The sequence below is a fragment of the Carassius carassius genome, chromosome 43 (assembly GCF_963082965.1).
Source record: "Carassius carassius chromosome 43, fCarCar2.1, whole genome shotgun sequence".
NCBI lineage: Eukaryota > Metazoa > Chordata > Actinopteri > Cypriniformes > Cyprinidae > Carassius > Carassius carassius.
The window spans coordinates 24,261,606-24,275,075 of record NC_081797.1 but is presented as its reverse complement, the minus strand read 5'-3'; the positions used below and the strand labels follow the sequence as shown (position 1 = coordinate 24,275,075).

Here is a 13,470-nt window from a genome sequence, read left to right as displayed (position 1 = left end):
CTGTGAAACAAAGAAACATTAAAGTGTGTGCATTGTAAGAAAAGCATCAAAAACGAGATCAAGACTAATAATACGCATAAGATCAATAATTAAACACTCTTTTCGAAAATGTGGGTGGCTCTTAAAAGAGCCTTTGTGGTTTTCTGCTAACACGGACGGGTTTATCCTCCGAAGCCGTACAGAGTGCGTCCCTGTCGTTTCAGCGCGTACACGACGTCCATGGCGGTGACGGTCTTTCTCTTGGCGTGCTCGGTGTATGTCACGGCATCGCGGATCACGTTCTCCAGGAACACCTTCAGCACACCGCGGGTCTCCTCGTAGATCAGACCGGAGATACGCTTGACTCCGCCGCGGCGAGCGAGACGACGGATGGCGGGTTTGGTGATGCCCTGGATGTTATCCCGCAGCACTTTACGGTGACGCTTAGCGCCTCCTTTCCCGAGCCCTTTGCCACCTTTACCTCTTCCAGACATGCTTGACTAACTTTTTGTAAATGATGAACACAAATGTGTGATTCTTCTTCTTCTTGGATTTTATTGGCGGTTGACACAGAACACAATGGTGTATTTCCGCCACCAACTGGTATGGAGTGTGGATCAAGATGACTTTTTTTTTTTTTAATTCTCTCCCACAGATTAGATTCCACAAGAAACTGAAGAATAAAATTATAACACTCATTTCTCGAGTTATTTTGCAGAATATACTTTGGTATAAATTGCATTTTTATTTTTTTTTTAAATTATGAATTAACAACCTTTCATTCTCATATTTCTGACAATGCATTAAAACATGCTCTACTGTTTCCTCTTGCCCACAATAATCACATCTTCCCGTATCATGTTTACCCATTTTATAAAGTGTACTATTTAATCTTGTGTGTCCAAATCTCATCCTTGATATTACAATTTCTTCTCTCCTGTTTTTCCCTGCAATTCTCATCTCTCCCACTTTCCTTTGAATTCTATAGAACCACCGACCTTTTTTCTCCTTGCCCCACTGTTTTTGCCACCTTTCCTTTAGTCTCTTCTTGATAATACTCTTTATTTCATTCTTACTTAAATTAACAATTAAATTAATGTAATTGTTTTTAACTGCTTCTTTTGCTTCTTTATCTGCAATTTCATTTCCTTGGACACCAACATGTGCAGGCACCCACAAAAATACTACTGTAATCCCCATCATTTGAATTCTGTATATTGTTTGCATTATCTCCATTAAAATATCTGGTCTACTTTCTGAATGACTGTATTGTAAACTAGCCAATGATGAACATGAGTCTGAACATATAACTGATTTCACAGGTCTTATTTCTTCTATCCACTGTATTGCTAATAATAATGCAACCATTTCCCCTGTATAAACAGATAGCTCATCACTGATCCTTTTCCTTATTGATAAATGAAACTCTGGGACAGTAAATGCTACTCCTATCTTGTTGTCTGAACTCTTTGATGCATCTGTGTATATCTGAACATAACTGCAGTACTCATTAATATATGTCTGTACGTTATATGAATTACATTCCTCTCCCTTGTTTCTCTGTTCTAACAATGTAAAATCAACTATACCATCTGGAAGTACCCAAGGTTTTATTACTGGTAATGGAACAGTAGGACTAACATTTAATTGATTAATTTTAAGTTCTGTGGCTTTCTGTATCACAGTCCATCCAAAACTTTTAGTTTTCCTCCTCTCTTTCTCCCAACATGGCTTTAACGTGTCTAGTGTAGGATGCTCTTGACTATGGCCTTGTAAATTAACCCAGTAATTCAATGATAGCTGTACCCTTCTCATTTCCAAAGACATTTCCCCCATTTCCACCTGTAGCGCTGTAATTGGAGTAGTTTTTATAGCTCCTGTACATAGTCTAAATACCTGATTCTGTATATTATCTAACTTTTTAAGAGATGTTTCTGCAGCTGATCCATAAACCACACACCCATAATCTAACACAGATCTAATCAATCCATTATACATGGCCTTTAATGCCATCCTATCTGCTCCCCACTCACTACCAACTAAACATCTCTTTGTATTTATTATTTTCTTACATTTATTTATTATATTCTGAATATGCACCGCCCACGTAACTCTTTCATCAAACCATATCCCCAAAAACTTAAAATATTTTACTCTTTCCAGTTCTTGATTATATAATTTTAGTTTCACCTCACTTCCCACTTTCTTCCTTGTAAACAACATTATTTTTGTTTTATCAACTGAGAATTTAAAACCCCATTTATATGACCATTCTTCAACTATTGTAATAGCCTCCTGTAATTTTTTCACAATAAAATCAATATTCCTTCCCCTTTTCCAGATTGCCCCATCATCAGCGAAGAGTGAGAGGCCCAGCCCATTATCCAAATCTTCAAACACATCATTTATCATAATGGAACATAATAAAGGACTTATTATACTTCCTTGTGGAGTACCATTTTCAATTGTGAATTTTTCTGAATAACTGTTTCCTATTCTCACTTTTAGTGTTCTGTCTGATAAAAAATCCTTGATCCATCTAAACATTTGACCTTTGATACCTAACTTATACAGTTTAATTAACAACCCTTCTTTCCACATCATGTCATAAGCTTTCTCTATGTCGAAAAAGACAGCCACTACACTTTCTCTATTTATTTGTGCTTTTCTTATCTCATGTTCTAAACACACCGCCGGATCCATTGTATTTCTCCCTCTCCTAAAACCACTCTGATATTTGGATAAGAATTTATTCATTTCTACATGATACGTTAACCTTTCATTCACCATTTCTTCCATTATTTTACCAATATTAGATGTCAACGCAATAGGTCTATAATTTCCTGGATTTGTACCATCCTTCCCCGGTTTACGTATTGGTACTATCATCGCCTCCTTCCACCTTTGTGGTAATTTTCCTTCTTCCCATGATTTATTGTACACATTTAATAAAACTTCCTTAGATACTTCACTGAGATGTCTTAGCATTAAATAGCAAATCTGATCTATACCTGGAGCTGAATTCTTGGTTTTTCTAAGAGCTCGATTTAACTCTGCCTTTGTAAATATCATATTTAATTGTTCATTATTAAATTCCTCATTCTGTATTAAGTCTTTAAACTGTTCCAATGTCCTTTCCCTTTCTCTTTTACCCTCCTTACTACTATTATCTGATTTATGTACTTTAACAAAACTTTTTGCAAGCATTTCTGCTTTCTCTTCATCTTTTATTGCTATTGTATCACCATCTTTTAATACTGGATACCCAAATTCTCTTTTTATCCCATTCATTCTTTTTATCATATTCTATACTTGCCCAATATCAGTTTCCCTTCCCACTGTGTTACAAAACCTCCTCCAATAGTCTTTTTTTTTGTATTTTTTACGATTCTCCTAACATTTACTTGCATCTTTTTATATTCAATGAAGTTCTGAAAACTATGATTCTTTTTTAACATTTTAAAAGCTTTATTTCGAGATTTAATTACCTTATCACACTCTTTTGTCCACCATGGCACAATCTTCTTTTTTTTCCTACCTCCCTTCCTTGGAATAGACTGACTTGCTGATATCAATATAGCATTACAAATATCATTATTAACCTCATCAATCCCTTCTTTAACTTTAATGTTTTTCATTTCTTGTTCACTTATACTCCTAAATTTCTCCCAATCTGCATTTTCAAAGAACCATTTGTCTACTCCTCTTATATCACATTTTTCTAAACTTAGATTTACCTCAATTGTTATAGGGTAATGATCACTCCCTATAGTTGTTTCTCTAATCACCTCCCATACGCATATACCCGCTAGTGAACTTGACACAAGTGTAAGGTCAATAGCTGATTCTACTCCTGTTCTCACATTAACCCTTGTTCCCCCACCATCATTTAAACATACTAATTCCTTTAACTCCATTAATTCTTCAATCACTATTCCGTTTCCATCATTGCAATTGTCCCATAGTGTGCTATGAGCATTAAAATCTCCGCAACATATAACTTTTCCTTCTAAGTGTACAATTAGTTCACCCAACACCTCTAGTGATAGTCTTTTACAAGGATTATACAAATTTAGAATTTTAACATTTCCTTTTTCCCCTAAAATTTCTATTACTATAAACTCCAACATTATTCCTTTTCCAATAACACTATACTGTACTCCTTGTTTTACAAATATTATACACCCTCCCCCAATATCTTCCTCTCTATCTCTACGTACACAATCATACCCTTTAATATTAAAATCCAACACTGGCTTAAGCCAGGTTTCCTGTATGCATACGATTTCTGGTTTCTTTCTAAGCTCTTTTATAAAACCTTTAAACTCTTGACCATTTGCTAACAAGCTTCTTGCATTCCATTGCACAATATTCAAGTTGATTTATGGGAAGCCCACCCCCGTGTCACTTGGCGCCCCACCCCCCACAGCTAGTTAGAGCAGGGAATAACGTGATGTAGTTTAACCCCAAACCTGAGAGTAAACATGAGCGGTTCTCAATTCCCCCGTAAATAAACACCATTTATAATGAGATTCCCTCTAGAGTTGTGACGTTCGCGAACGAACCGATTCTTTTGAACGGCTCATAAACATGAACGATGGGAGCCGAGTCGCGGCTGGAGGGGAGCCGTTCTTTCTGTCGTTCTTTTTTCCTATGCGTGTTTCACACAGATGCACACAAATGAGCTCCTCCGCGAGACAGAACAGTTATGGGGGAGGGGCGCACCCAGCGCAGGCCAACCCTTTATAGCGTGATGATATTAGTTATTAGTTGTGCATGTTCATTGCAGCCCACTTTGTTATTGTTCATTGACTTGAAGGGGCTGATGTCATATTTGCAAAGTTTACAATAGTAATAGTATGTAGTATGTAGACATTTCCATTTTATTTATTCTAATTTTATCTACTTTAAATATTTTTTGTTTTCTATCAAAATGTTCTTGTGTGATAACAATGTTCTTGTGTGAAAGTGTTTGTAGTAAAAGCTGTTTTGCACAGAAATTCATTGCAGCCGGCTTTGTTTTTGATGTTTATTTGAGTAGGTATTGTATGAATACCATAAGTCAACGTAGCTTTACACACACACACACACACACACACTTTGTACTAAAGGTAAATCCAAAATAGTGATGTCACAGTCTAAGCAGAGGGATTTGTGCAACCCTATGAAATATAGTCCACACATGACAAATGAGGTAATAATCAATATTTCAGAATAATTCAAACTCAGATATTGGTGTGTGATATCTGAGTTTTAATTATTTGGCTACAAATCTCACCTCATCATTCCTCCCAGTGATTATTTCCAGGATAAACTGAGATGCCCCCAAGCTGGCTTCTTAAAACTGACTAAATATTTAAAAAGAGCCAAAAGAGCCGTTCTTTTGAACGGCTCTTTGAAAGGAACGGATCGCGAAGATCCGGATCCCCTCAAAGAGCCATAAATCCCATCACTAATTCCCTCTACTTACACCGTTAACAGCATAAGACCTCTATGACGTTGTTTTGACAATTTGAATTGTTAACTTAACATGTACGAAATTGCACTTTGCTAAATTATATACACGTTTTAGGCGTTTTATTTAACATGTTTTGTTGTTTAACATGTCACGTTTTTTCCCGTTCGTGTGTATATTCTTTGTAGTAATGGGGACGTAAAATTAACAAAACTGAGACTGAGGGCCAGGCAATATTTCTTAAAAGATTAAGGCAGTGTTACTTCACTATTAAGCGTTACAGTGGAAGTTCTCTCGTTCAGTGTGATTTTGGTGGCTCTGAAAAGAACCTTTGGGTGGGTTTCAAGACTTGTGAAGTCAGGCGTTTAAGCGCGCTCTCCGCGGATGCGGCGGGCCAGCTGGATGTCTTTGGGCATGATGGTGACTCTCTTGGCGTGGATGGCGCACAGGTTGGTGTCCTCGAACAGACCGACCAGATAAGCCTCGCTGGACTCCTGCAGGGCCATGACGGCGGAGCTCTGGAAGCGCAGGTCCGTCTTGAAGTCCTGAGCGATCTCTCGCACCAGACGCTGGAAGGGCAGCTTGCGGATCAGCAGCTCGGTGGACTTCTGGTAGCGACGGATCTCTCGCAGAGCCACGGTGCCGGGCCTGTAGCGGTGAGGCTTCTTGACGCCGCCGGTGGCTGGAGCGCTCTTACGGGCGGCTTTGGTGGCGAGCTGCTTCCTCGGGGCTTTGCCTCCGGTGGATTTACGGGCCGTCTGCTTGGTTCTTGCCATAGCTGCGGTGCACTTGTTCAGTTGTTCTGCGAACGTAGTAAATGCTGTTTTAAGTTCCGCGCCTGCTTTTAAAGCATCATACAGACACGCGCTTATGGCGTCACGAAGGGGCAGAGTCTTGTGATTGGCTGATGTGTGACGTCTGCGATGACTGCTAGCCAATGACTGCGCAGCTTCTGTTTTCCAACGGGGCGGTTTGTGTTTCCTGCTCAAAGTGTTTTGTCCAGTGTATCACTTGCCAAATTCCCTTTACCAAGTGTTTATTATGGTTTATTATGGTTAACACACACACAACACTTACACGGTTTATAGAATTCATAGTGACCTTTTTGTTCTTCCATCTTGAAATATTTACTCTTTGGCTTAAATTGTGTTTAAAATAATCGCTAACCATTGACTGGTCTAATCCACCTCAACATTTATGAATTACTTGATTTATTGTTTCTATATTAAAACGTAATATGTGGCTACTGCCGAAACGAACAGAAAATCGCTCCTTGGAAGAGAAAGTGGGTGGCTCTTAAAAGAGCCTTTGGGTTCCAGAAACTGACTCTAATCTACTTATTTGGTTTTGGCGGGTTTCTCGGTCTTCTTGGGCAGCAGCACGGCCTGGATGTTGGGCAGCACGCCGCCCTGAGCGATGGTGACTCCGCCCAGGAGTTTGTTGAGCTCCTCGTCGTTGCGCACCGCCAGCTGCAGGTGACGGGGGATGATACGGGTCTTCTTGTTGTCCCGAGCGGCGTTTCCAGCCAGCTCCAGGATCTCAGCCGTCAGATACTCGAGCACAGCGGCCAGATACACCGGGGCACCAGCACCAACGCGCTCGCCGTAGTTCCCTTTGCGGAGAAGTCTGTGAACACGACCAACGGGGAACTGAAGTCCTGCTCTGGAAGAACGAGTCTTAGCCTTCGCCCTGGCCTTGCCGCCGGTTTTACCTCTGCCACTCATTATTGAAATTAGAGAAGGGTGTATCTATAGATTGGTGTAGATATAATAGGAGTGTAACTCGAAAATCAGCTTTTAAGAGCGCGTGCTCTTCTACTATTGGTTTAAATCCATCACAGTTGAAACCCAATCAGAGCTCGTCCCTCCAAATCCCAAACTCCTCCTCTTTATTCTTCTCTTTGTTGCACCATTCATATGCAGTGATTTTTTTTGTATTATTTTACATAAACCACATATTAGTATAACCTGTGGGATAGATGAGTGCCAATCTTTTTTTGGGATTCAATTATTTTAGAAACCATGCACAGGAAGCATATGTACTTTTGGTAACAATTCCTTTTAATGTTTTAAAAATATATATAACACAGATACAAGGCAGCATGCCTCTCATTAATTTTTTTCTTTTTATCGGAAATGTGTCATTCTGTTGTAATCCACGATGCCATCCTAGAGTTGTGACCACAGTAGACGTTATTATATAATGCATTTCATACTATTGTGATAATACTAAGAGAAAATGTAAAACTTCTAGCCTCAGCGAATATGTTGTTATAGTCTTCAAAACTGTAATAAGACCATAATACTAAATTTACATGATTAAAATACTGCAAACTCTTTAGTGATAAAATGAGTGGCTCTTAAAAGAGCCTTTGTGTCTCGGAGTCGGTTCGGAGCTCTACTTGGAGCTGGTGTACTTGGTGACGGCCTTGGTGCCCTCAGACACGGCGTGTTTGGCCAGCTCTCCGGGCAGCAGCAGACGCACGGCGGTCTGGATCTCTCTCGAGGTGATGGTGGAGCGCTTGTTGTAGTGAGCGAGACGAGACGACTCACCGGCGATGCGCTCGAAGATGTCGTTGACGAAAGAGTTCATGATCCCCATCGCCTTCGAAGAGATCCCGGTGTCAGGATGAACCTGCTTCAGCACTTTGTACACGTAGATAGCGTAGCTCTCCTTCCTGGACTTTCTGCGCTTCTTGCCACCTTTCGCGGCGGTCTTAGTGACCGCTTTCTTGGAGCCCTTCTTGGGAGCAGACTTCGCTGGTTCAGGCATAATGATGCTGATCAATTATTGACAAAAAAGAATCGGACAAAGACAATTATGGACTCGTCTATGCTAATTTTCCAGGAGATATGGCGCCTTCTGATTGCATGTTTCAGTAGACCAAACCCATAAAACTCGTACGTGATTGGACAACTCGAAGTATCACGAGCGGAAGGAGGGCCAATCACAGGCGGCGAATTCATAGCCACACCCACCTCTCCGTGTTTGAACGAAAGTTTGATAGTTTCCTGTTTCAATTTCCCGCTCTTTTTCTTAAATGTTTTTTTTTATACAAGAAAACAAATGGATATAAGATATCATACGGTATAACATTTAAACCCCTTAATATACCCACTGAAAGAATTCGGAGAAAGGGGAGTAATGACGATTCGATACGTTTTTTGCTGTCCTGCAATTTCACTTCTGCTCTAACTTATAAACACCACTGCCATCTAATTGCGTTTTCCTTTTATTTTGCAAATCTTTTTCTTCTTCTTCTTCTGTTTCTTGGCGACTGGCAATCCAGCTTCAGGAGTGTGAAGCCTCGATGAGTGGGAAAAAAAAACTTATTTTAATAAATTATATCCTGTTAATTAAACCCATATCTCTCATACACCTTTAAGTGCTTCTAAGCATTCATTCCTTAATATTTTTTTAACTGAAAATTTACTTATTTCAGATCTTTTTTTACAAGCTGGATTCTTCCTCTTCCATATATTTCACAATGTAATAAAACATGTTCAGCTGTTTCTGTTTCTGTCATATCCAGGGAGTAATTAAGGAGGGAATGAGCTTTACATAGTCTAGCTATAACTGTATCTTCTCTTCTGTTTCCATGTGACTCTCTTTCAGTCCTCACTTTGGGTTGAATGTTGAATAGATGTCTTCCTTTTGACTCTTTATTCCAGTCTTCTTGCCACCGTTACAACTGTTGCTTTAATAATACTTTTAACTTCTGTTTTTCATAATGAAATTTCTATATCCGCCTCCTCTTTTCTTAATGCTGACCAACTTATCCACCAGCTCAATCCCTTCTACTCCATGGACAGGGATCCAGAAAAACTCTACTCTTACTCCTGTTTAATTGACTCTATATATACATTATGTAATATTTAATATAATATATCCTGTATAGATGTTAATTCCCCACTATCTAAACTGTTTAACACTGAATATGTGTCTGAACACACTACAACTCTTGAAGGATGAATTTTGTAAATCACTTCAATTATAAAAAATAAGCTAAACAAGCAAATTAAAACCCCATGTAAGGCAAAAATAAACATGTTCTCATTTATTGCCCTTTGAATTAACGTCACACCAATTCTGATCCTCTAATTTGAGTTTGATAATATGTCATGTGACACTGGTTTGAGACACTATTTTCAAATGAAAAGAAAACTGAACAACATCTATATCAGTTTCAGTGGTGTATAGACCTACAGCGTTTACTATATACAACTGAACACAATCACTTTATACACATTCAGTTTCTTCAGGAGCTAGGTTTAAATTAGTGTTAATATTTGAAAAATAATACAAAAATAAAAATCACTGCATATGAATGGTGCAACAAAGAGAAGAATAAAGAGGAGGAGTTTGGGATTTGGAGGGACGAGCTCTGATTGGGTTTCAACTGTGATGGATTTAAACCAATAGTAGAAGAGCACGCGCTCTTAAAAGCTGATTTTCGAGTTACACTCCTATTATATCTACACCAATCTATAGATACACCCTTCTCTAATTTCAATAATGAGTGGCAGAGGTAAAACCGGCGGCAAGGCCAGGGCGAAGGCTAAGACTCGTTCTTCCAGAGCAGGGCTGCAGTTCCCCGTCGGTCGTGTTCACAGACTTCTCCGCAAAGGGAACTACGGCGAGCGCGTTGGTGCCGGTGCCCCGGTGTATCTGGCCGCTGTGCTCGAGTATCTGACGGCTGAGATCCTGGAGCTGGCTGGAAACGCCGCTCGGGACAACAAGAAGACCCGTATCATCCCCCGTCACCTGCAGCTGGCGGTGCGCAACGACGAGGAGCTCAACAAACTCCTGGGCGGAGTGACCATCGCTCAGGGCGGCGTGCTGCCCAACATCCAGGCCGTGCTGCTGCCCAAGAAGACCGAGAAACCCGCCAAAACCAAATAAGTAGATTAGAGTCAGTTTCTGGAACCCAAAGGCTCTTTTAAGAGCCACCCACTTTCTCTTCCAAGGAGCGATTTTCTGTTCGTTTCGGCAGTAGCGAAATAATTTCACCTTGTAATGTAGAAACCATAAAACACGTAACTTATAACTGTTGAGGTGGTTTAGACCAGTCAATAGCTGGCGATTTATTTTAAACACCATTTAAGCCAAAGAGTAAATATTTCAAGATGGAAGAACAAAAAAGTTAAAATAAATGTAGCCTATAGAAATTAAATCATTGTGAAATAATGGATGCACTTTATTTAAAATAATTGACTAATTCAAAGAACTATATATATATATATATTTATATATATTTCGTGTGTCTGATCAGCCTCACATTCTGTTCCTGTCAATCATACACGAGGTGTCAACCAATTATACAACATTAGGGAGGGGCCGAGCCATCACACACAAACACACACACAGTGTCAAACTCGGAGGAGAGGAAAGGAAAAACACAACAGCTTTTGAAAACAAAACAAAAGCAGCAAAATGAGTCGGAAGCACAGCAGCATTTGAAATCATTTTAATGATCATCAGCCCCTCGATCGAAAGTAAGGCAGCTTGCATTTCTGAATGCAAATCTCTCATAAAATAAAAATATGATCAGCATTGTGTGTGTGTGTGTGTGTGTGTGTGTTAATGCTAGTTATTCAAAACATAACTAGTGAGATAGTTCATGCTGACTATATAACATGCCAATTATGTTGTTCAGATTCAGATTGTATTTGTTTTGTAATGTTGTTGTTTCTATATATTCAAAAGTTGTAATTTAAATGCAAATGTTTAATCTTTTTTCATAACAAATCAATGCATTTTTTTAAGAAATTTTGAGTATGACATCTTTTAATAATTTAATTAGAATTTTTTTCACACCTATCATAGTCAAAACATTTAGTTTTTTAAAGAGGCGTTTGTGAGCCAAAAGAGCCGGCTCTTTTCAGTGAGCTGAGTCAAATGAGCCGACTCACGAAAAAGAGCCGAAATGCCCATCACTATAATAAACACTTGGAAAGGGAATTTGACAAAGTGATACACACAGGACAAAACCAAAACATTTTGAGCGGGGAAACACAAATAGCCCCGTTGGAAAACAGAAGCTGCGCAGTCATTGGTTAGCAGTGACTCGCAGACGTCACACCTCAGCCAATCACGAGTGTCTGCCCCTTTATGACGCCACAGACTCGTCGTCGCATGGTGCTTTAAAACCAGACGCGCAAGCAAAATTAGCAGTTTCTTCTTGTATCCTGAACTAGGAAAGAAGTGCACCGCAGCGATGGCAAGAACCAAGCAGACGGCCCGTAAATCCACCGGAGGCAAAGCCCCGAGGAAGCAGCTCGCCACCAAAGCCGCCCGTAAGAGCGCTCCAGCCACCGGCGGCGTCAAGAAGCCTCACCGCTACAGGCCCGGCACCGTGGCTCTGCGAGAGATCCGTCGCTACCAGAAGTCCACCGAGCTGCTGATCCGCAAGCTGCCCTTCCAGCGTCTGGTGCGAGAGATCGCTCAGGACTTCAAGACGGACCTGCGCTTCCAGAGCTCCGCCGTCATGGCCCTGCAGGAGTCCAGCGAGGCTTATCTGGTCGGTCTGTTCGAGGACACCAACCTGTGCGCCATCCACGCCAAGAGAGTCACCATCATGCCCAAAGACATCCAGCTGGCCCGCCGCATCCGTGGAGAGCGCGCTTAAACCCAACGCTCCTTCTAAACACAAAGGCTCTTTTAAGAGCCACTCCCGTTTTCACTTAAAAGAGTTTCAAATTGGTCTACGTAGATGTTATCGAAAATGGGTGTAAAGGTTTAACATTACCTTAAAGCAGTGGTTCCCAATCCTGGTTTCATTCTGATAACTGAAACCGCTCTGAATGATCAACTGCGGCCAGACAGAGCCTAATAGAACACTTCATTGATGGGGTGTACATTTGCTGCAAATGAAAGTAGTGTTTATCACTAAATTCTGTTGTGTCAACACGTTTGCTGTTTTTTAATTATGAAATTACACCTCGACTCGACTAATTAAATGATTAAGAGTAGCTGTACCAGTATGCAATCTTCAGGTGCACATAATCTATTGTGTTGCTTTATTTGTTTTAAGGAATGATAGTAAAGTCATAGAAATTGTGATATGTAGTGTTTTAAATATGGCATCAATGAATGTAAAGATGAACATCAACACATGAATGTTGTGAGATATGAAATATACTGAGAGAGGAACACTGGAGATTCTTCAAATCCAGCAATTAGAGGCACAGCTTGCATTGAGAAACTGTATAATTCATCTTTCTCTATGCAAAAATCACTGGCTGAACAACGCTGGTCCCTTTTATAAATATAACTTTCATACCATTCTTTCATACGTTTTAAATAAAGTATTACACTGCAGATGAAATAAAATGTCAAAGGCGTATTGCTATAATATATATATATATATATATATATATATATATACAGTCATGGCCAAAAGTTTTGAGAATTACATAAATATTAGTTTTCAAAAGGTTTGCTGCTAAACTGCTTTTAGATCTTTGTTTCAGTTGTTTCTGTGATGTACTGAAATATAATTACAAGCACTTCATACGTTTCAAAGGCTTTTATCGACAATTACATGACATTTATGCAAAGAGTCAGTATTTGCAGTGTTGGCCCTTCTTTTTCAGGACCTCTGCAATTCGACTGGGCATGCTCTCAATCAACTTCTGGGCCAAATCCTGACTGATAGCCAGTGTTGGGGAGTAACTAGTTACATGTAACGGCATTACGTAATTTAATTACAAAATAATTGTAACTGTAATTAGTTACAGTTACTAAGAAAAAATGAGTAATTAAATTACAGTTACTTATGAAATTTTTAACGATTACAAAGGGGATTACATTTGAATATTAACACACATCCACATACAGATTTAACTGATTTCTTTCCCAAATTGCACTGACTATTCTGAGACATACGCCCTAATAATTTCCGGGATGCGGAAACACAGTCTGGTTTGTAGAATCCAGTCATAAAAACGAAACGCGGACGGAATATGCCACATTTTGGATGACTAAATCAAAAGTAGGTCAGTACACTTGAATCAAAACATGACATCGACTAGTGT

At 39.6% G+C, this 13,470-nt stretch overlaps 6 protein-coding genes across 6 annotated transcripts; 2 read left to right on the top strand and 4 right to left on the bottom strand.

Annotated features, from left to right (window-relative positions):
- Positions 1-147: 147 nt before the first annotated feature.
- On the bottom strand, positions 148-508 carry LOC132124670 (histone H4). Its single transcript, XM_059535789.1, has one exon. It carries the CDS (start codon positions 471-473, stop codon positions 162-164), a length of 312 nt encoding a protein of 103 aa, XP_059391772.1. The 5' UTR covers positions 474-508; the 3' UTR covers positions 148-161.
- A 5,247-nt stretch (positions 509-5,755) lies between these two features.
- On the bottom strand, positions 5,756-6,228 carry LOC132124660 (histone H3-like). The gene has a single exon (XM_059535779.1). The coding sequence runs from the start codon at positions 6,208-6,210 to the stop codon at positions 5,800-5,802; it is 411 nt and encodes a 136-aa protein (XP_059391762.1). The 5' UTR covers positions 6,211-6,228; the 3' UTR covers positions 5,756-5,799.
- A 472-nt stretch (positions 6,229-6,700) lies between these two features.
- On the bottom strand, positions 6,701-7,158 carry LOC132124664 (histone H2A-like). The gene has a single exon (XM_059535782.1). The coding sequence runs from the start codon at positions 7,156-7,158 to the stop codon at positions 6,772-6,774; it is 387 nt and encodes a 128-aa protein (XP_059391765.1). The 3' UTR covers positions 6,701-6,771.
- A 628-nt stretch (positions 7,159-7,786) lies between these two features.
- Positions 7,787-8,221, bottom strand: LOC132124667 (histone H2B). The gene has a single exon (XM_059535786.1). The coding sequence runs from the start codon at positions 8,204-8,206 to the stop codon at positions 7,832-7,834; it is 375 nt and encodes a 124-aa protein (XP_059391769.1). The 5' UTR covers positions 8,207-8,221; the 3' UTR covers positions 7,787-7,831.
- A 1,684-nt stretch (positions 8,222-9,905) lies between these two features.
- Positions 9,906-10,404, top strand: LOC132124665 (histone H2A-like). Its single transcript, XM_059535784.1, has one exon. It carries the CDS (start codon positions 9,950-9,952, stop codon positions 10,334-10,336), a length of 387 nt encoding a protein of 128 aa, XP_059391767.1. The 5' UTR covers positions 9,906-9,949; the 3' UTR covers positions 10,337-10,404.
- Positions 10,405-11,639: 1,235 nt separating this feature from the next.
- LOC132124659 (histone H3-like) lies at positions 11,640-12,249 on the top strand. Its single transcript, XM_059535778.1, has one exon. The coding sequence runs from the start codon at positions 11,652-11,654 to the stop codon at positions 12,060-12,062; it is 411 nt and encodes a 136-aa protein (XP_059391761.1). The 5' UTR covers positions 11,640-11,651; the 3' UTR covers positions 12,063-12,249.
- Positions 12,250-13,470: the final 1,221 nt, after the last annotated feature.

Bases quoted from the DNA above. Each gene is read 5' to 3' on its own strand.
- LOC132124659 (XM_059535778.1), top strand. From the start codon at position 11,652: ATGGCAAGAACCAAGCAGACGGCCCGTAAATCCACCGGAGGCAAAGCC.
- LOC132124670 (XM_059535789.1), bottom strand. From the start codon at position 473: ATGTCTGGAAGAGGTAAAGGTGGCAAAGGGCTCGGGAAAGGAGGCGCT.
- LOC132124667 (XM_059535786.1), bottom strand. From the start codon at position 8,206: ATGCCTGAACCAGCGAAGTCTGCTCCCAAGAAGGGCTCCAAGAAAGCG.
- LOC132124664 (XM_059535782.1), bottom strand. From the start codon at position 7,158: ATGAGTGGCAGAGGTAAAACCGGCGGCAAGGCCAGGGCGAAGGCTAAG.
- LOC132124660 (XM_059535779.1), bottom strand. From the start codon at position 6,210: ATGGCAAGAACCAAGCAGACGGCCCGTAAATCCACCGGAGGCAAAGCC.
- LOC132124665 (XM_059535784.1), top strand. From the start codon at position 9,950: ATGAGTGGCAGAGGTAAAACCGGCGGCAAGGCCAGGGCGAAGGCTAAG.